Source organism: Nipponia nippon, unplaced genomic scaffold, assembly GCF_047370975.1.
Source record: "Nipponia nippon isolate SJK-2023a ecotype South Korea unplaced genomic scaffold, ASM4737097v1 scaffold_58, whole genome shotgun sequence".
In the NCBI taxonomy this organism is placed as follows: domain Eukaryota; kingdom Metazoa; phylum Chordata; class Aves; order Pelecaniformes; family Threskiornithidae; genus Nipponia; species Nipponia nippon.
In genome coordinates, this window is record NW_028262378.1 from 368,021 (window position 1) to 389,093 (window position 21,073).

Sequence of the window (21,073 nt, forward strand, 5' to 3'; positions counted from 1 at the left end):
TTACGGCAAATTAAAATTATCCTCCCCTCCCCAAATCTTTGTTCTTCTCATACCCTCAGACTGCCACAGGTAGTATTTAATGTAATAGAATATAATAATATAATCATGTCATTATTCTGCAATTACCACCGATCAGAAAGCCCTCCAAAGCATTACTCCCTGACGGGACTGACAGTACTGCTGATAAGGGAGAACCATCACTACCCATGCACCTGCCTGTTAGGCCTTTTGCCTCTGCGACCAAGCACTTCTACATGGACATCTCTGCCTGACAGGAGAAGACCAGGCCCCCCAAAAATATCTTACATTGCCTTGGCTCTAGAGTAAGCCAGGGATCTATGAGAGTGATACAAACAAGTTTAAGAGAAAGCAGGATAGCGGAAAAAGCAGAAAATGTAAGATATCTCACCCCCCTCATTTCAGAAGAAAGTTTCAAGGGCGTTTTTTTCTGTTTGGTTTGGTTTTTTTAACCACTGCAGAGCACAAGTTGAAAACACATGCCTATGTTTTAAGGAGAACTGTAAACTACAAGAGTAAAACTATCCAGTCTATGTAATGACACTTCTTTCCAGGATACATCAGTCATTTTTCTTACATTTCACTGGAGAGGTTTATGCTAAAATCACTGAATTCTGATGTGGAAATAGCAAAATGTCATCTGTAAATCTTGGAAAAGAACACCACATTGGAGGAAAACTGTTCATAGAAACTGTAAATGACATGTTTCTGCTGCCAAAGGTTATAATGCTTTTGAGTATCTTTGCCGCCTTCATCTTCTTTGCCTTCACTTTCTTCTGATGACATTATAACTACTGTACCTCAACATAACATTAAACTGTTCAAGCACTCTTGCAAATTACATGAAATCCAAAATGCCTTACTGTACTGGCTTTGGCTGGGAGAGTTAAATTTCTTCAAAGCAGTTTTTATGGGGCTGTGGTTTGGATTTCTGCTGAAAATACTGTCGAGAATGCACCAATGTGTTAGTTACTGCTGAGCTGTACGTACACAGCATCAAGGCCTTTTCTGCTCCTCACGCTGCCCCGCCAGCGAGCAGGGTGGAGGTGCACAGCGAGTTGGGAGGGGCACAGCTGGGACAGCTGACCCCCGCTGACCCAAGGGATATTCCATACCCTATGACGTCGTGCTCAGCAATAAAACTGAGGGGGAGAGTGGCAGGGGGGACCCTGCTCAGGTACCGACTGACTGTCGGTCGGTTGGTGGTGAGCAATTGCTTTCATTTGCATCGCTTGTTTTTCTTGGGCTTTATTTTCCTCTCTCTGTTTGTTTTTTTTTTCTCTTTTCCCTACAATATTTTTTAAAAATTTCTTTTCAATTATTAAACTGGTTTTATCTCAGCCCACGAGTTTCTTTCTCACTTTTACCTTTCTGATTCTCAACCCCATCCAACTGGGTTTTGTTATTACCATCACATCCATGACACACTAGATCCTGCCAAACCTACAACCTGCAAAACCAAAAGACCAACTTATGCAAGACACGTTCCAGAAATTACCATCAGCACAGAGAAGCATACGTATCTATCTTGTTCTGTCCTTGCCGGAACTGCTGGCTGACCTGTCTTCAGCCTCGGTGACTAACAGCAGGCAAGACGCTCTCATCTGCCTTAGCTCAGATGCAGCTCCTAGGAAAACAGCTATTTCAGAAAGTCATGCCTTGTTATTTTGGGAAAGTGTTTCAAGGAAATGTTTTTAACACTCCAGAATGGTAAGACTAAGCACGGTCATCTCACTCCAAGTTCAAGCTCTGCTACAGATTACCTTTTTTTCTTTTCCCCCTCTTTTCCCCAAAAGGGTGGCACTTCTTCCTGAACACAAGATGAGTTACATGGGGTATACAGATAGCCCACGGAAAACTGAGAAATGAGCCTGTGATCCCTTCCATCCCCATTCCTTGGCACTCCAGCACTCCTTTCACACTCCTTTCCTCGCCAGCAGTCAGGCCTTACGCAGGCTGTGACACACGTACAAGACGCCAACTTCGCCAGATATTGCCCAAATCATTTCCTACTTGAGATCTGATGGGCTCAGCTACTGCCACAACCTTTTCTGTCCTTACATGCAGTCTTGCCCCCTTCTGACCCATCCAGAAAGCTCCTCAAAGGATCACCTCACTCACTGCCTTCATTGCAACTAACAGTCTCCTTAACACCCCAAAGTTGTTTCCCTCCCTTCACACATCGAGTTAATATGGCCTTTCATGACTTAGCTCCCTCCCTCGTTATTTCCCACCAAGTACCACGACGACAGCTCCGAATTACAGGCCCTGAGAGCAGCTTCCACCAACTGCCACCTGCTACACACCAACAGGAACGGCACTGTCTTCTCCCATGCCCGTCTCCATGCTGGGGAGGAGCTGCTCACACACCCCTGGCAGCCGGCCTTGGTGCCTGAAAATCCTTGCTGTCAACCAGAACCCCCAGATCCCTCTCCATGGGGCTGCCCTCCAGCCTCTCCTTCCCCAGGCTGTAGGTACATCCAGGGTTGCCATGTCCCAGGTGCAAAATCCGGCACTTGCCCTTGTTAAACCTCATACGGTTGGTGATTGCCCAGCTCTCTGATTTGTCCAGATCCCTCTGCAGGGCCTCTCTGCCCTCAAGAGTCTCAACGGCTCCTCCCAGTTTTGTGTCATCGGCAAACTTTGATAACAAACCTTCAAGTCCTCCATCCAAGTCATTTATGAAGATATTGAAGAGCACTGGCCCCAAGATGGATCCCTGTGGAACCCCGCTAGTGACTGGTCGCCAGCCCCATGTAACCCCATTTACTAGAACCCTTTGAGCCCGACCCATCAGCCAACTGCCCACCCACCAGAACTAACCTACACTCCCTCCTTGATTGGCACCTCTTTCTTCATCAGGTCCTTGCATTTCTGCAGTTCCTGGGGAGTACCTATCAAGATTTTCCTGTTCAAAAGAAACAAGAAACATCAGTCACAACTATGCAGAAAACCTGCCATTCACATACACGCTGCCCACCCAGGAGCATTATCAAGGCCCTGCATATATGCAAAAGATTACATTAATGCACCGGGGAGGAGAGAGCAGGAACAGCACTCCGGCGCCCATGATGAGCAACAAGAATTTCTGCTCTGAACTGGGGCTTAGTAAATGTGCAAGTACACTACTGATCCAGACACGAAACTAAGCCTGTCACTTCACCCCAGGTGCCACCCACACTGCCCGTTCTTCCATCGCCTCCTGCCGATGAACTGTTTTCCAGGCTCTTCCATCTCATCACAGCTTCCATACCTGCACTCTGGCTCCGGGCTGACTGGGGGAACTTCTCAGCGCTTTAACTTTGCTTCGGGCTTGCTACGAGCACGAGGCTTCATCCCTTTGGCTTGGCCCCCAGCAGAAGCTGGGCAAGTGGCAGGTTTGCAAGTGCCTTGATGGAACGGAGCTTGGACACCTACCAGGCATTAAAAACCAACCAAAGAAAAAGCCAGAGAAACTGCGTTAGAGAGCAGCAGAAAGAAACAACGGGGCTCAGCACTCTTTCACACATGGGGTTTGGAATTTGGGAGACTGGGGCTCCCAACAGACTCGCCTCTTGCAATGGAAACATCCTGTAGCTTTTGAGCCTGACAGAAATATGACAGACTGCCCCCATCCCTACGCTGCAGTTGCAAGGAAATCAGCAAGATGACCACGTCCTCCTGATCCCTGGCTCTCATGGGAACTTTGGCCTGGCAACCAAGACAGGAAATGGCAGTGGGATCACAAAACCATCAAGGCTTGCCCCGGAGCAGGTGGGATGAGATTTGCTGGTGTTCTGCAGGGAAGCACAGCACAAAGAAAACCTGCTGAGGTCTAAGCATTAACAACTTTATTGGGCTTTACTGGGCTTTTGCTGCCTTCTGCAGACCTCTCGGCTGTTAACATGCCAAACTTCCCAGCCCCCTGGGTAGTGAGGTGGCTCGTTTTGGCTTGGACTAGAGTACCAGTTAACACCTGCACTCCTGAACCCTCGTAGACCTGAGCGTGTTCCTCACAGCTCCGTGCCGCTGTCCCCTGGGGGAACTGGGGCTCAGGGGGAGCCGTGCTGCACAGATATGTGCTGGAAGGCAGCGCAATGGGAATACAGATACGAGACTGGTGGGGGAAAGGTCGAGTATCGACCCTGGGAAGCGTGATGCCAGTTCAGTGTCTGCAGCAGGCTCCGGGCAGCCACAGAGCTGAGCAGCGACTCTCTTTGGAGACCATGAGGCAACGGGTACCCTCACTCCCACAACCCGCTCTAGAGGACATCCCACTTCTCGCAGCCTTGCCCTCCCTTTCCCCTCCAGCTTCCCAGACTGTGGCCGTCGTCCTCTGAGGGTACGACAAGAGAAAGTGCCCCTTGCTGAACCGCCACCATTGCCTCCACTGGAACCAGCCTGGCTCTGCACGCAAGGACATACGGCAGTGGCAGCAGGTCACTCCCGTTCTGCTCCCTGCATCCCCGCTGATGACCTGAAGGAAGTCTGCTCCCGGCATCTTCCTCGTGCCCACACCAGCCTCCCTCAACAAGTCGACTCTCAGCCGCTTCTGCTGGCGCAGGAGCTTGCAGCGTGACAAGATCCTGGGGTGCACAAAGAAGGGGGTGCTGCCCTTCCCCCAGGGCCGTCGGCTCTCTGCTCGTGAGCACTGGAAAAGGTGACAAAACACCCTGAGAGCACCCTTACCCAGTCGCCGTGCCAGGAGGTGTGACACCATCGGGGGTCAAGCAGCGCAGCTCTACGGATCTCTTCTGCTCTCTCCAGCCTTCCTTTTCTCCTGACGGTTTCCGTCAGCAGGGTTTGCTCCCGAGTTCTTGCAGACGCCAACAGAAACCCTGCCGTTATGGCTGAGGAACTAACTCACCCAGGAGCTATTTTTCAGAAAGGGCTACGGTTACTTGTCTGGCATAAGCAATGCCCAAACAGAGTTTCTGAGGCACCTCCTGAGCACAGGCGTGCAAACAAGGGATTGCTAAGACTCAGAGTAACTCACATCATTTAAGAACCCACAACAGGCAACTGAATGTGAAAAGGAGCACAAAGAAAGGGCTCTTTTCAGAATCGCTATCTTTTTCATGCCCGTACTTTCCTCACCACGGGGAGCAAACACAGACTCTGCAGCCCCTGCAGGCACAGACGGTTCTGTGGGACAGAGGGGAGAAGAAAGTAGAGAGACCTGCACACGGAATTTTCAAACCTGGGAAGAACCAAGTCGAAACACCTGCAAAGTGTACCAGCAACTTACAGAAATTTAAACCCGATGCAGCCGACTCGTAGAAGTGAGGATTACAGAGAACTAGAGGGGAGCACTGCAATCCAAGGGGGAAGCAACACAGGCAGCTCTAACCGCACATTTTCCCCTGATTGCCTTACACACAACAGGCCTGGGATCCCCACTGCTCACCTCACCCTGGAATAGTCCCATTCCTCCTCTGAAAGCTGCTGTGTGCCTGGCTGAGGACAGGCACAGGCCACACAGAGAGCAACCAGAGCTAAACGCTGCGCTTTCCTGGGTGAAGTTTCCTCAGAAAAAATACATTGACAAAAACAAATAACCTGCTACTGCAAGCACCAGGAAGAACAAAGTCCCTGACAGGTTACCGGACCTTCCCGGCTGTGGTAAAACCATCCGCCCTCGGTACCCCCGTTTCCCAGAAGCCCGCCGCACAGCTTGGGTGGGGGGACAGGCAGGTATCCCACCTTGGGGCCCAGAGAGGGGCACAAGCGTTACCTGTGGGATTCAGAAAAGGAGTTCATTACCAAGGCCTGCTTCAAAACGTTCATCATCAAGGCCTGCTTAGAAGAAGTTGGTCACCAACAACTGACAGCTCCCAAGGACAGAGTAGAGCTAGGAAGGAAGTGAATCAGCATGCCCGCAGAAACCAAGGACAGAGGAGAGGCCTGTAAGGTAAGAAGGAATCTCTGAATCAAAGAGTGAGCTCAGCACAAAGATCATGGGCAGTCTGAACAGAAACCAAGAAACTCCCTGAACACTGGCGAGTGTCAGCTGTCTTCTTAACAAAAGGAAACAGCCAAATCAGCATGCTGAGGTGGAAAAAACCAACGAGGTCAAAAAGCGGACAGCTGGAACTTGAGGAGAACGACCACCAAGGGCCCCCAAAAGAAGCCCCAGAATCAAACAGCGCATGCTCCGGTGGGAGGGGAAATATGGTCATGATTTCTGGGAAATAACTGCAATATCAGTGACTTTCCTTGGAAAATTAAGGAATCTGTACGTTTTAAGTGTGTCACACTTTGCTGGCGTGACCTACGGCATGCACACTGGGCTGAGGTATCCCCCGTGCACCCAGCGCTGTGTGTCACACTTTGCTGTGTGTCACACTTTGCTGGCGTGACCTACGGCATGCACACTGGGCTGAGGTATCCCCCGTGCACCCAGCGCTGCAATAAAGAAGGCCTGCTTTCTGAATGCCAATTTGGCGTTAGAAAGTTTTTGGGCCGGTTGGCGGTCGCACAAGCATCTGCCAAGGGAGCTGCCTCCAACCAGGAGCGCTCCCCACCCGCTGCTCTGCCAACAACGCCCCGGCGCGTGCTCCCACCAGGAGGCAGAAACAGCTCCGTGTCTGGAAATCCCCATTTCTCAAAGGCTGTCGGCAGAGGCGGGGCTGTCCATCAGCACCAGACCCACAGGAGGGGACAGCAAAGGCCCCCGGCCTGTCCCCACCACAGCATGCCTGCCCCAAAGCCCGGAGCCGCCTGCAGAGAGGAGGCCACTCTGCCTTCCCCTGCCCTGCGGACATCCAACACCCACCTCCAGCTGGCAGGGCTGGGGCTGGCGACCCTGGGGGCAGCAGCAGGAACCGCTCCCACCCTGCTGCTGGGGCTGGCCCTGGGGCTGAGCCCTCGGGCCCAGGGCTGGGGACTGGGCCGTGGCGGGGCCCGTGGGCGGTGAGGCCTCCAGGCCCCTGCCCCAGGCCCATCCCCACTGGCACATACCTGCTCCTGCAGCTCCCCTGGCCCTGTGGCCTGGCCCTGGCCCTGGCTCTGGCCTGGCCCCGCTCCCCCCGGGCCCCGGCTGCCCCCGGCCCGGCTCCCGCCCCTTTCTCCTCAGGCCCCTGGGCCTCGGCCCCCTCCGGCCCCGCCCCACCCGGCTCTGACTGACAGCCCGCCTCCGGCTCCGCCGATTGGCTCCGCCGTGGCCAATGGCGCGGCTGGGGGGGCTGGGCCTGCGCAGGGCGGGAGGGGAGGGAAGGGCGAGGGGCAGGGCCGGGGGCAGGGCCGGGGGGAGCTGCCCGGGCTTTGCTGGGCACCGGCACGGCTTTCCCAAAGGGTGGCTCTGGCTGTGCTCCAGCCACCGCCCTGGGCAGGAGGAGCTGCGTGCCGGGAGCCGCTGGCAGCGGCCAGGCTGAGCCCGGCACCCAGGGCCTCCCTCAGGCCTCGCTGCCCCCGGGCGCTGAGGAGGAGAGACGCCCTGTGCTGGCGCGGCCCAGGGCGTCCTCCCGCGGCCAGAAGGGGGGACAGAGCCCTGTCCCTCTCCCCACGGGGGCTGACCGCTGTCCTTGGCTTCTGTCCCCGGGGGTCCCCGGTGCTGGCAGGCCCCGCGGGGCCTCGGGGCCAAGCAAATGCCGGGGCGCCAGGGGCTGCTGGGGCCCAGGGCGGCTTTGGGCCTCTCCGAAGCCGAGGCACGGCCGCCCCTCTGCTTCTGCAGGTGCAGTTGTTTGCTACCCCCTGGGAGTCTGGGAGGCCTTCGGGGAAACGAGGAGGTCCCAGCACGCACGCAGGGAGGAGGACAGTGAAAAGGAGCCCTGTCAGGGTTTTTCTGCTGGTTCCCATCTGAACGCAGACACCTGCGGGCATCAAAGAGCGAGGGGGGCTGCGCTGGTCTTCGCGATAACTGCGCTCCTTTCTTTTTCAGTTGTGTGCCCACCCTTTTCCTTTTCTCCACCTTTTCTTCCTTCCCCTTCCCCCCCCAGTTGCATTCTCTGTTAAAGGTAATGAGGATTTGGCTTTCTGGACACATCATCGAGTAAGCAGATACAGGAAATATAGGCTGGTCTGTGCGTCCAGAGCTGTAGGCTATAGACTAGATAGATATGGGCTACGGGTAGAATTACTATTTGCTAATTGTAATTTCTTTTCCATATTCTACACCAGGTAAGCGTGGGGACAGCAGTGTAGTCCTCCTGCTGAGAAGCTGGGCTCAGTGTAGAAGGACAAGAAGCACTGGTGAGGGGGTTGTGTCGGGGCAGAGGCCAAAGGGCTGGGAGCCCGGCCTCAGCAGCCCAGAGGAGGTGGGGCAGGGTGCCCCTGAGGGCACAGCTGCTCCCTCTCCACAGGGAAACTTCTCCCCCGGCTCCCAAACAAGGATGTGCAAGCCCAGAGCATGCCAGAGGTGGCCGCGTCTGAACAGCAGGATGAAACCTCCAGGTGTGGCAGTCCAGCAGGGCAGCTGGGGCTTTGCGGCAAGGATGCCCTGCGTCCGCGTGTGCTGTGCTGCCGTGGGCACGCTCAGGGTGCTTCCTGTGTGAAGGACACCATGGCCTCGGACTTGTGCTTCCAGCTTTAATCCAACAGAGCCGTTTTCTTGGAGAGCGCTTCACTTCTGCCCAGCTTTGCAGGGCCAGCAGCAGAGCGCCCACAGGGCCCATCCCCGTTTTGGCTGCTTCCTGGGAGATCTCAGGAGGAGCACGGTCTGAATTGCCAGGGACGAGACCGAGAGTTCGTCATCTTTCTCCAAAAGCTGTAGGGCTGCAAGAGGAGGAAAGAGAACAGAGCTGAAGCCCACCGATCTGCAGAGACCCCCAGGCATCCCCTCCGGACCATGCCAGCCCCACCCATCCCTTTCCCTGGCCAGGAGGAGCAGGTGGGACAAAGGCATCAGCTGGAAGCTGCTGCTCAGGAATGCCCCAAATGCCCCTGAGATGTTCCCCTGCCCTTGAAGCATTTCCCTGCAGCAGGGCAAGGCATGGCAGCACCCTGCCCAGGCTGGGGCCCCTGCCCCACCAGCCCCGCCACACACAGCACTGCCCCTGCTCACCGCTGCAGAGCTCAGCCAGCTCCTCCTCGCTTTGGTCCCTCCGGTGCCGCGCGGCAAGCCCTAGGCACAGAGCTGCGTCAGACCTCCCGCTCCCCAGCGTGCTCCCAGCAGCACAGCTCCCGGCTCTGCCGGTTTGGCTGCACACCCTCCTCCCCCTCAGCAGGGTGACCCCAGGGAAGGACGGGACCCGAGGCGGGGTGGGACTGAGCAGGGCGGCCACCAAGCCCACCTGCGTGGGCAGGGCTGGGAGAGGGAGGCCCAGAGCCCCTGGCTGCCCAGGCCCTGCCCGGGGCAGCCGGGGCTCTGGCAGCCACAGGGCTGCCCCTTGCTGCCAGTGCAGCGGCTGGCACTGGGGCCAGGCTGCCAAAGGAGGGTCTCCAGGGGCTGTGGCTCACCAATGAACCTCACGGCCGCCTCTCGCAAGGGGACCTGAGCATCCTTCAAGTACGGCAGGCTCTGACTCAGATAGTCTTCAAGTCTGCTCCTGTCCTGCACCAGCTGGAGAGAGCACAAGGGCATGGGGCTGGCACAGGCCCTCCCCAGTTACCCGGACCGGTCCCTCCTCCCAGCACCCCCGGTCCCCCTCCCACCTCAGGCCCTTCCCATCTCCCAGCCAGGAGCCCTGTGGGGCTGAGGTTCAGAGAGAGCCCCAGGCAGAGGCAGGTCTGGAGGTCCTGAGAGCCCTCTGTCCCACTGCCAGGGCCTGGGTGGGCTAGGGTCTCGTTCGACATCTTGAGGGTGGGGAAGGGAGAGGGGCCTGGAGAAGAGCCCTTGGGGGGCTCTGTGCCTGGGGGCAGGGAAGGAGGATGCAGCTCCAGGCTGCGGGCTCTGGGCTGGAGCAGGGCAGGCCAGGCACAGCTGCACAGGGGCACCCCTTGTCCAGCCCGGGCCCTGGGCCTGGGGGTTGTCCTCACCAAGCACTCCCCAATTCTCCAGGTCTGCTGTGTCTGGGCCAGGTGCTTGAGCTGCCTCCACTTCAGCAGCTTTGCAGCGACGAGGAGGGCTTCCTGAGAGGCCTGCAGAGGGGGACAGGGATTGGGGCTCAAAGTCCTGGCCTCCAACACCTGCAGGGGCAGGACTGTGGGGAGCAGGGATGGGAGGGGACCCCACATCTCCATCCTCTGCAGCAGTGGTGGGACTGGGGCAGGGAAGGAGGGCAGCTCTGCCCTGTCCTCAGTGACTCGGGCAGTTGGAGCCTGGGGTGAGACAGACGCCAAGAGGCCAACTGCCAGCAGCCCTTGCCCCTCCCTGATGCCCAGCCCACCCCTGTGCTGGCAGCACACCCTTCCCCGCATCACTGGTCACGTTTGAAATCTCTACCTTGGCCACGCTCTCGCTCTCGTCACTCATGCGGAAGAAGAGTCGGAGCAGGCTTCTCCGCACGCTCTCCTTCACCTGCCGCTTGTCGTTCCCCACCACCATCTGTAGCACCTCTTTGAAGAGGCAGATGGAGAGCTCTCGCAGCTGGCTGGACTCCTGGCAGGGAGGAGAACAGGAGGACGTCAGCAACAGCCGCTCCCTGAGCAAGGGCGTTAGCGGGGCTGATGTGAGGGGAGATGCTCTGCAGTCAGGTTCTGTACACAGGAGCCGTGGGCCAGATCTGCAGCTGTGGCTGAATGGGCCCAGGCCCACGAAAGGCCACGCATGAGGTTTCCATCAGGCGGTGCCTGTGCAAGCCCCCAGCATTCACCACCAGCCACACCAGCTGCACCAGCGCAGAGCTCCCCAGGGACCAGGCTGGCCCTCGGCAATGCCTCCAGGGCACACATCGCCGCCTCAGCCCCCTGCCACGGCGCCTGGGGACAACGTCTGGTCCTGCCTGGCAGCACAGCTGCGGGCAGCCTCAGGGATCTGTGAGCAGCTCTTGGCCTGCAGGTGCTTTGCACAGGGGCTGGGCTGGGCCCCAGCACAGGGGGCTCAGGTCACCCGGAGGCATCAGCCTGTCAGGGAGAAGCCGTGCTGGGCTGCAGAGCCCAGAAGCCATCCCCACGAGAGCCCAGGGGCGCGAGGAGGGGAACAGCCCTGCCTAAGTGCTGCCACAGGGCTGGGCTGACGGGCAGTTGTCCTTGCTGAGGGCCCAGCAGTGGGGCTCAGGCTCCCACAGCAGCCTTACATCATCAAAGAGCGGCAGGAGCTTCTCCACCAGCTGCAGAGCGGTCAGGCTGGCCTCCTCCCTCGTCATATGACCCATCACATTTCTGAAGACAAGCAGGGCCTTCATCTTGTTGTCAGTGTTGGCATTCTGCTGGGTCTCCATGATGTCCGGCAGCAGGACCAGCATTTTTCTTGCCTGTAGGAAGCACAGAATTTTCTTCTTGTGAAGCGGTGAAAGACCACCCTGGCAAAAATGCTCTGGCCACTAAGCACCAGCCTCCTCTCCGCCTTCCTGGCAGGTGGCACAGGAATCCCAAACCAAAGGGGCAGAAGGCTTGGTAACCCTCCGGGCCTGGAAAGCTCCCCAGGCAGCCACCACCAGGCCCCTCCATGGCAGCAGTCTGCAGACCCCCATGGCTCGTGCACCGCAGGGTGCGGGGAAGGGCAGCCATCTCCAAGCTGGCAATGAGCAGGCGGTGACCCCGTCATGACAGAGGCCCACTGCCCCAGCCCCAGAGTCAGCCCCTAGCATCAGCTGTACCCTGGGCTCTGGCTCATCCCCCTCTCTCAGCAGAACGCTTCTTCTGGGGACAGGGCTCCCTCGACTGAGGCACCTTGGCGCTGGCTGCCTCGGTGCAGAGCAGAAATTCCTGCCTGGCACCACAGGGATGAGCCAGGAGCGAGAGCTGCTGGTGAGGGAGCTTTTCTCCTTGCGCTGCAGCGGCAAGGTCCAAGCCTGAAGGAGCCTGGGGCCCGTGAAGGGGACAGCGGGGGCATTTGGAGCCATCACCCCACCTCCTGACTCCCAGCCCAGGCCAAGCCACCGCGTTACCCACTTCCCCAGCCCCAGGCTGCCAACATGGCTTCACTTGACCAGGCCCTGCTCACCGTCTCGGGTCTCTGCGACAGCGTGATGAGGCCTCTGAGCACCAGCAAGAGCAGCACCAGGCTTGGACGCCTCAGGTACCTCTGGACTTTGTAGAGGCTAGCAAACTCCTCCAATTCAATGTCGCTGGAGGCCAGCAGCTGAAACAAAGGCGGCAGTGAGAGACTGGCAGAGCCCACTGGGCTCCCTGCTCCATGTGGCTCCTGCTTCCCACTGGCACCTCAGGGCAAGGGCACCGGGGCCAGACAGCCCGACCCAGGGGCAGCTCTGCCCGTGGAGGGCCGCTTGGCTTCCCCGCGCCCTGCGCCTCGCCGCACACCACATGGTTGCCTGTGCCGGCTCCTCCTGTCCTCTGAGCATCAGCAGCCTCTTGCTCTCACGCCTCTGAGGAGCGATGCAACAGCAAGAGCGGGCACAAAGGAGGCACGACACGCGAGTGGTGACGAATGTCTCCTGCCCCCAACCTTGCAGCCTGCTCAGCGTGTGCAAAGGCCACATCTCTGCCCCTGACCCAGCCCTTGCCCTGCCCCAGGCTTCCAGTCTGCAGAGCAGGGCAGAGGGGTGCAGGCAGGGGAGAAGCAGAGAGCTGCCTGGGCAGGCAGGGGCTGCCTGGGCTTCGTGTTTGTGCACCGGGGCCCAAGCAGCGTGGAGTGGCCCTGCATGGCTGGCGCAGGGGAACCTGCTGCTGGGCGGGTCCCTGCTGGCCCTAAGGGGCTGTGTCCCTATGTCCTGGAGAAGGCGACTGTTTGGGGCAGATGGGAGGGGAGAGGGCCGTGCCTGTTTGCCTGAAGAGGCAGGCACAGCCCCGAGGGTGAGCAAGGACTGCTCTGGTCACTCACAGCCAAGTGATGGATGCAGGCGTCCTCTGTGCTGGAGCTGAACACCCTGCGCAGCCGCTGGTCCTGGAGCTGGCTGAGCAGCTCCCTCAAGACCTTCTTCAGGGTGTGGGGCTGGGAAAGCATCACGTCCCACATGGCCAGAGCAGCACTGCAGGCCCAGAGCGCTCTGTCAGCAGGGCTGCCTCGGCCACCACACTGTGCCCGCGCCAGCCCCACAGGACCCAGGCTGTCCTGGCCCTTCCCGACCCCTCGCTTGGAGTGCCCAGGTCCCTGCCTGGGCAAGGAGGAGGGGGCTGAGATAGTCTTCCCTGTGGGGCCCGGAGGAACCTCGTGGCAGGGCTCTGGGCTGCCTTGGCCAGCTTTGGCTACTGCGGGCCTGGCACATCCACCAGGGCTGGAAAGTGGCGTGGGCTGGAGGGCCCTGCTCCTTGGGGGTGTCCTGCGCTTTCCCGTGGCTCCGGCAGCCAGAAAGTCTCCAGGCCCCTCTCCCCACACGGCACAAGCCCCCGGGGGCTGCTGGGGTCAGTACCTGTCACACGATGGAGAGAGCTTCAGCAGGCTCGCGACCACTCCCCTGGGGCACTGCTCCGTCATCAGGAGAAGCAGCAAGTCCAGTCTGTGCCGGGCGGATGCCGTGCGGATGCATGCCGTGTTTTCATAGATGCACCTCACGATGCTTGGCACCTGGAGGGCACACAGGTGAGGATGGTGCTGCCACTGGAATGCAGCCATTTCCTCAGCTGCCTCTCAAACTGCTGCTCTTCCCATCCTGCTCTGCTGGCTTCAGATGGCTTCAAGGTGCCTGAGGCACCTGCATCAGGGAGGGAGGGAGGGAGGGAGGGAGGGAGGGAGGAACAGTGCCTGAAAGGGCTTCAGGGCAGGGCAGCCACAGGCCGCTTACCTCTGTCAGCCAGGAGGCAGGCTCTCTCCCAGCCACATCCAGGATGCTGCTCGCCTCCTCCTTGTCATAGATGCTGGAGTCTCTCATGGCCTCAATGGCCACGAGGACGACGTCTCTCTTCTCAGAAGGCTGCAGGTATTTTCCAAATGCCTATGGGAGGAAGGAAGGCAGGGAAGACATGGCACACCGAGCGCCCTGATGGTGCTGCTTAGCTGAGCAGTGAGAGCAGCTCTGGCAAGACATGGCCCAGCAGTGCTGGCAGCGGTGCCCGCAGGAAAGCTGGAAGCAGGGGCTGCAGTACTGCGTGGTGGAGGAGGAGAAGAGAGGGCCCTCAGGGTGAGGGAGGAGGGTTGGGGTCGTGAGCCCAGCGTGCCGGCCCTACAGAGAACCAGGGGTTGCTGGTGGCCAGGCGGGCTGGAGCTGATGCTGGGACACTTGGGAGTGCAGCCCCTTCTAGTCCCTGCTCGGGGACAGCAGCAACCCTCTCACCAGGGACAGTGAGGCCATGCCGGCCCCACTGATTCTGGATCTCTGGGCACAAGAGGCCCAGCAAGGGAGGAGCTCATTACCATTGTTATGTTGCTGGTGCTGGGCGAAGAAAGCCAGGTGGTGTTCTCAGCCTTCCATTCCCTTTGACGCCGCGGATGCTCTGGATTATCCTCTGGCAGCATCGTGCCTAAACAGGAGGGGATCACAGACAAGTGATCAATTAGGTCAAAGCATCTTTGCCAACAAGCTTAGCAAATGGTGAAAAGAGCTTTGAACTAGGAATGGCTGAGGAGGGGGGTTCCGACCCACAGTCAGGGGAGGAGGTGGTGGGCAGGGGTATAAAGCAAAGGGTGACGACAGGTGAAGGGAACAAGAGGGACCTCAGGGACGATGGAGAAGGATGAGAGACACCTGCCTCAAGCGTATGTGTGCAAATGCTCATGGCCTGGGAAGCTCAAAGGAACTAGAACTCTGCACGCAGTCACACAACTCACACGTTGTTGGAATAACTGAGATGCGAGGGACAGAGAAGCTGGCAGGCTTTCCTGGACAGCCTCCAGCAGGCACAAGAACGGTCCGTTGCAACACTCAGGGAAACAAGCACGCATCTGAGGAGATGCCTGTGTGTGGAGGGACACAGCCCACCACAGCTTCACTTACGTTTTTGCCACAGGATGAACCTGAAGAGGCGATGAAGAGCATCCAAAGCCCCCCAGCTGATCTCCCAGTTCGTGCAAGTGCGGCAAAGGATGAGACGCCCCAGCAGCTGTCCCAGGATGGGGATACGGATCTCTGTCTGGCAGGCACGGCTGTCATCGTCTCCTACAAAGGTGCTCCGGACCTGGGCGAGGGAGGCAGGACAGGTAGAAGGGCTGAGGGGCAGCAGCTGCAACCCAAGAGTCTGCACGGGGAAGGATCCCCGGGGAGTCAGAGCTTTGGAGGGCCCTCCCAAAGCAGCCAGCTGGGGAGAGAAGAGCATGGGAAAAAGAAAGAAAGCAAGACGCTGGCTCCAGGGCAGAGCCTTGCTGAATGCCTCAGTCGCTGCCCAGGCTTGCCTCACAGGCATCTCTGAGCTGCAGGCTGCTTTGGTGTGCAGGCAAGGGGAGGCTGCCTGGCTCCTTACCTCCACTGAGGAAGAGCTGGCCAGCAAATCGCTCAGCCTCCCAATCCTCCCCACAGCCCTCTCACACGCAGCTGCGTTCTGGCAGTTGACGAAGGTCAGCAGCATCTGGGAGGAGAGAAAGTGCTCACGTGCCATGGGAGCTGGTGCCCGCGCCAGCAGAAGCAGCACTGCTGAAGCCCTGGCTGGACTCACGCAGCCCTTGTGGCCAGGCAGGTGGGCAGATGCCACCCCCAGGGCAGTGCCTGCTCCCTTCCGTGCCCTCCCCCACAACACAGCCCTGTGTCCCCTCTCCAGTGAAGGCTGGGCTCTTGGGCAGGAGCCTGCCTGCAGGGTCTGCAGTGGGGCAATGGGGATACGGCCCCCTGGGAAGCCAGGAGTACAGAGCTTCAGGGCTGGGCTGCCTGTGCAGGACAGGCAGGTCTCAGTGGCTCTCTGCCCCAGTCAGATCTGGGGAGGAAAGCACGAGGGACAGTGAGGCAGGGGAAGAGCAGCACCAGCTGCCACCGCTGAGGTGCCTAAAGAGAGGGGTCAAATGTCTGCCACCGCTTTGGTGCAAGGAAAGCTCTGGGGACGGAGCTGGCCCAGAAGTGCCATGGGCAAGGCTTTGCCGTGACACAGGAGGAGGCTGCAGAGGGGAAGCGACATTGAGTGCAGCCAGGGGACACGGGGCTGCCAGAAGAGCATGGCGGGCCAGCCCTGGCTCCCCCAGGCAGCTGGGCACCCTCCCTGCAATGTGCTCTGTGCGTGGCACTGGGGTGGGGACCATCCACTCGAGAGTGGACACTCCCGTCCCTCCAGCGTCAGGAACAGCCCCTGCGCACCCCACTCTTTGCCAATGCCACACCTGTAAGATTGTCTGCAGCTGCGTGAAGCCAGAGGCAGGAGAGCTGAGCACCAGCGTCCACAGCATGGTATCCATGGTATCCAGGGTCTGCAAGAAGGACAAAGGGTTGTGGCAGTCTTTCTGCAGGCCCTCTCACCCTGGAGATGGATCTGAACTCCCCACGCCAAGGACTGCGGGTGAAGGGAGGAGGGTGGGAAAGCAAAGCCGAGCCCCTGCCCTGCCTTGGATCTCCGGGTGTCTCTCAGCACATGGCGGCCAGGGAGCAGCCCAGAGGGACTAGGGACTCCTGCCGCTCAGCCAGCACTTACGTTAAAGTAGAGAGCAGTGTCCAGGTCCTGCATGTCTGTTTTTGGAGGAAGCAAGAAGACACTCCTGAAGCAGGCCTCTAAAAGGCTTTTCTTTTTGCCCTCCAGCACCATCTCCACTTTGCTGCAAAGAGAGAGAGGGGCCTGTTGGACACTGGTGCTGGGCGCCTCGATGCCTTGGGCAGGTGGCCACGTGCCTCTGGAGCAGGGGTCCCCGAGAGGGATGGAGGGTGTGCAGGGAGCCCTGCCAGGAGGCACCTCCTCCCTCCCCAACATGGCCTGGGCCAAAGGACAGTCCTGGCAGGCAAGCCTCCCGCCTCCTGCCTCCCGCCTCCCGCTTTGGGGAAGAGCCGAGGCATGGCAGGCAGCTGCACGATCCCTCTGGCCTCCCCTACGCCCTCCCAACAAGCCGCGAGCAGGGCAGAGCAGAGTCCCTCTGACGGCACTACTGGACTCTGCCTGGATGGGGGACGGGGAGAGGTGCCAGCCAAACCAGGGGCTGGGCAGCTACCTCAAGGCGGCGATGGCAAGCATGGCTTGCTGCCGCACCGCTGTGTGCAGGTGGTCCCCGGGCTCCTCTTCCAGCAGCACCTGCAAAGCGCAACCGGCATGGCACCTGGCAGCCACCAGCAGCCAGTGCCAGCAGACCCAGCACCAGGCGGTGGGGCTGGTGGAGACCCTCTGCCCCCACCCCAGCACCAACCCCAGCGTGCCCCCTGCCACTCCTGGTGATGGGGTCTCTGCTGGCAGGGCTTCTCAGCGGCACCCGAGTCCCCTCAGGGCAGCTCCGCGTCCACTCACACTTGTCCCTGCCCGACCCCTGCCCGTGCACTGCCCGCACACTGTGCCGGTGCCCGGGGACCTTGCCCCCGTCCCCAGACCTGCCAGGTGTCCCCTCACCTTGATATTCTCTGCCAACTCAAAGCTGTGGCAGAACGCATTCAGGCCCTGTGACAAGCCCTTGCACCTGGCAGCTTCGCACAGGGTGCAGATGGTCTCTAGGAACTGTATCTTCTGGGCCTCCTCCTGGCAGCCAGGGGACAGAGAGACAAACGGGGAGCGTGAGAAGGCAGACACATGGCCAGCAGCACTGGAGCCCTGGGGCTGCAGTGCTGTGCAGGAGACCTGGGAGGAGCAGCTCTGCCCAGCCACCAGCCCCCCAGCAGCCCCGGCAGCAGGCAGCAGAGCCGGTGCCACCGTCAGGAGACGCAGGCACAGCTACCATGGAAATAGCCATGCTTACCTTTTCTGAGCTCTTCAGAAAAGCCTGGATGAGCTCTACGGCTTCTTTTTCCTCTCGGTACAGAGATTGCCAGCTGGATGCACCAGCGGGGGGACCTAGTAAAGGAGGAGAGCAAGGAGGGCTGTAGAGAGGGGCTGAAGGCAAATGCAAGGAGACGGAGGAGCTCTGCCCTCCATCCGGCCCCATGCCCACTCCCCTGGCGCAGTCTCCCCATGGGTGTCTGGCCCGGAGGGTGCCCGGCAGATGGGCTGCGATGTTGGAGCACAGCGCGGCACAGAAAGGCACAAGTGCACTGGGCTCAGAAACTCGCTTGCAGACAGACTGGAAAGGTCCCCGTCCCCCACCACCGCTGCCTCCCTCCAGGCCAGCTGCCTCTTGCTGCCCCATAGCCTGGAGCAGGAGCCCCGTCCCGCCCTGGGGGAGGCTGTGCTGGGGCCAGCTCCCAGCCCCGAGCAGCATTCCACCAGTGCCGTGCTCCCCGCCCGTGGGACCCCCACTGCCACTGTGCCCGGGAAACAGGACCCTGGTGTCGATCAGGGTGCCGGCCCCAGCCCTGCCCAGCCCGGCGGGGCCCCTCACTTACTTCTCTGCAGCGGCTGGGGCACGCACACCTCGTAGGGCTGCGGTGGAGAGCTGCTCTCCTGGGGAGCCCTCTTCTCCTCCCAGGCCACCCTGGGGCGGCTGGGGGGTCTCTCCGCCATCCTGCGCGACGCAGGAAAGAGCTAGGGGTGGGGAAGGGGGAAGCTTTGGCAAAATGCCTTGGCACCGCGGGGCTGCCGGGGAAAGACGTGGGCTGTGCTCAGGGGCTGCTCGCCAGCTCCAGGCTCCCGCCCTGTCCCGTCGCCGTCCTGCCGGACACTGCAGGCTGGGGGCTGTGACCGCGTTGACCATATGCAGTGCCACAGGGTGTCACAGAGGCGGGTCACAAAGGGCACCACTGTGACCCGCCACCCAGGCCGGGAGGGGCAGGGTGTCCTCTGGGGGCGTCACGAGGCCCACTGACCCCTGGGCACTTGGGTCCTCTTGGCGTGCCCCAAGCCCCACATTTGCCCTCATGTTCCCTGCAGACCTCCCTGTTGCTCTCCAACTGGCCCAGAGCCCCGTGTTCACGCGTCCCAGCGTGCCCCCAGGACCTTCCCTTCCCTTCTGTGCACTCCAGAGCGCTGCTTCTCTCCCTTGGCGATGTTAGATTTAGTCAAGCTGAACACAAGTCCTAGTTTTTGTCACTTCCTCTCTTCCTCCTATCAAACAGGAAGAGCTTATGCAGAAAAGAGGGAAAAGAAAAGGAAGCATCTTCCACGGAGTTTGCCCTTTTAGGAGTTGGGAACCTTTCACAAATGGAGATTGCTCTCTTGCTGCTTTTCTCTTGGCCTGGTTTTGGACCGCAAGCGAGAAGCCCTCCTCATTGTGCTGGTGCTGGCTGAGCGCCATCTCCAGTGCTCCATGGGCATCTTCTGGGCCACTTCTGCCTGATGGCCTGCTCCCCCTCCCAGCTTTCAGAACGGTGGGAAGCCCATTGCTGCGCGGGCTGCACAGAAGTTTTATAATTGGAGTCTTTTGGCCTGTGGGCAATGGTAGCTCCAGGCAGGGCTGTCTTATGCTGGGTTTTTAGCAATGTGGAAACTTCTCCCCTGCAGCACAGCAGGAAATACCACTGTCTGCTTTCAGCTCGGAGCTGCATAAGAAAGTGCAAGGCTAGGATCCTAACCGAGTGTTTCTATCCCAACTGACTTTTGATGTTGCTAATGACATTTACCAGTTCTTTTGGAATCTCATGCTAATCTTTAATCATTCCCGTGAGGATACGACACTGGCCACAGTGCGGAGTTCACCACAGATGGGACGAGATGCTCTCTTCACATTTCTACAATTTCTGGCATCTTACAATTCACAGCCTTTCCTCCGTTCTGAGAATCTCTTTCAGCAAAAAGCCGTTTACACTTGCCTCTCTCCTCTGATCCTTGTTTGGTGTTACAACTGTCGACGGAACGTTAACATGCTGTATTGCTGACCAGATGCTATCAGAAGAGGAAACCGGAACAAAATATGCTCTCTTTCCTAAAGTGTCTTAACATTTTCCATCAGTCCCCTCCCCTACAGGCCGACAGACAGAGAGCTTGAAGGGCGGTTCAGCAATTCTTCTTCTTTAAACATACGGATCTCGTTGGGATCCAAAGGAAAGGTGGCTGATTTGAACAGCATCCAAGCCGCTCCTTATTTGTGCCTTTAGCGATTTCTAGAGACTTCTAAGGTGGGCAGCAGAGAGGACAAACGCTATTTGATGATGTCTGCAGTCACAGATCACAGAATCACAGAATGGTTGAGGTTGGAAGGGCTCAGCCACCCACGCAGTAAAAAAGTGCGTTCTGATGTTCAGAGGGAACCTCCTGTGTTTCGGGCTGTGCCCATTGCCTCTGGTCCTGCACTGGAAAGAGCCTGTCTCCATCCTCTTTGCACCCTCCTTTTGGGTATCAAGACACATTGATGCCGTCCCCCCTGAGCCTCCTCTTCTCCAGGCTGAGCAGTCCCAGCTCTCAGCCTGTCCTCATAGGACAGATGAGTCCCTTCAGCATCTTCCTGGCCCTTTGATGGACTCTCAAGCCTGCCTAACCAAGGGTTTTGTTGGTCTCTGCCTCTTCAATAATTCAGACCTTACTATCTGTCAGGAAAAGCGGGGTCCCACTGACTTTTGATTTCTGTTACCTTGCAGACATGAAAAATGCCAAAAGGACCAATAAATCAGTTCATTAGAAGAAATAAGTCACGTGAATGTCTCCCTGGTTTACATCCCTTTGTCTTCAAAACCATGTCAAAGCACACTGAAGTTGTCAAGGGAAGGTCTGCATTCGTCCTCTTTGTACTGATGGGCCAAGACCGCCCCTGCTAAGACCGCAGATGGAAACTGGCTGTGCCTGTACTCCCGTACGGGCTCTCCTTTACTGTCTGCTGACGAGCAGGTGTCAGCTTGCTGTCGACTTATGAAATGGTCCTCTGTTCAGAGCACAGGCCTAAGCACAGGACACACCAAGTTTGTTTTCCGTGTCTTCTTGTTCTGGTTCTTTTTCTTCTGAACGTCCTTGCCAAGATCTACACAGAAATCTGAGCATGACATCACTTTGCCATGCCCATGCAGAAGGATGCTTGCATTCGCAAACACACTCCTCTGTCTCCCTCCAAGTGTGGACAGCTTGAGTTGGACTTCCAGAAGATACCAGTTCTTCTCTGGATTCCATTTTGTTCTTTGCGCATGAAACACGTTAATATTTTTTCAGATATTCCTTAGGGAGACCTATTTCTACCTAACATTCCCAGGATAATGAGAGGGATGACTCATAGCTCACCCTATTGCTA

The 21,073-nt window shown here is 58.5% G+C and overlaps 1 protein-coding gene across 1 annotated transcript; it reads right to left on the reverse strand.

Moving 5' to 3' along the window:
• Nucleotides 1-8,557: 8,557 nt before the first annotated feature.
• Nucleotides 8,558-17,013, reverse strand: LOC148051682 (maestro heat-like repeat-containing protein family member 7). The gene is made up of 16 exons (XM_087735471.1): nucleotides 16,991-17,013; nucleotides 16,483-16,603; nucleotides 16,175-16,261; nucleotides 15,331-15,435; nucleotides 14,868-15,048; nucleotides 14,288-14,394; nucleotides 13,719-13,868; nucleotides 13,347-13,501; nucleotides 12,818-12,965; nucleotides 11,981-12,118; nucleotides 11,112-11,288; nucleotides 10,319-10,474; nucleotides 9,913-10,014; nucleotides 9,394-9,496; nucleotides 8,999-9,058; nucleotides 8,558-8,709 (listed from the first exon to the last, which is right to left on the reverse strand). The coding sequence occupies exons 1-16, from the start codon at nucleotides 17,011-17,013 to the stop codon at nucleotides 8,558-8,560; spliced, it is 1,965 nt and encodes a 654-aa protein (XP_087591597.1).
• Between the last annotated feature and the right edge of the window lie 4,060 nt (nucleotides 17,014-21,073).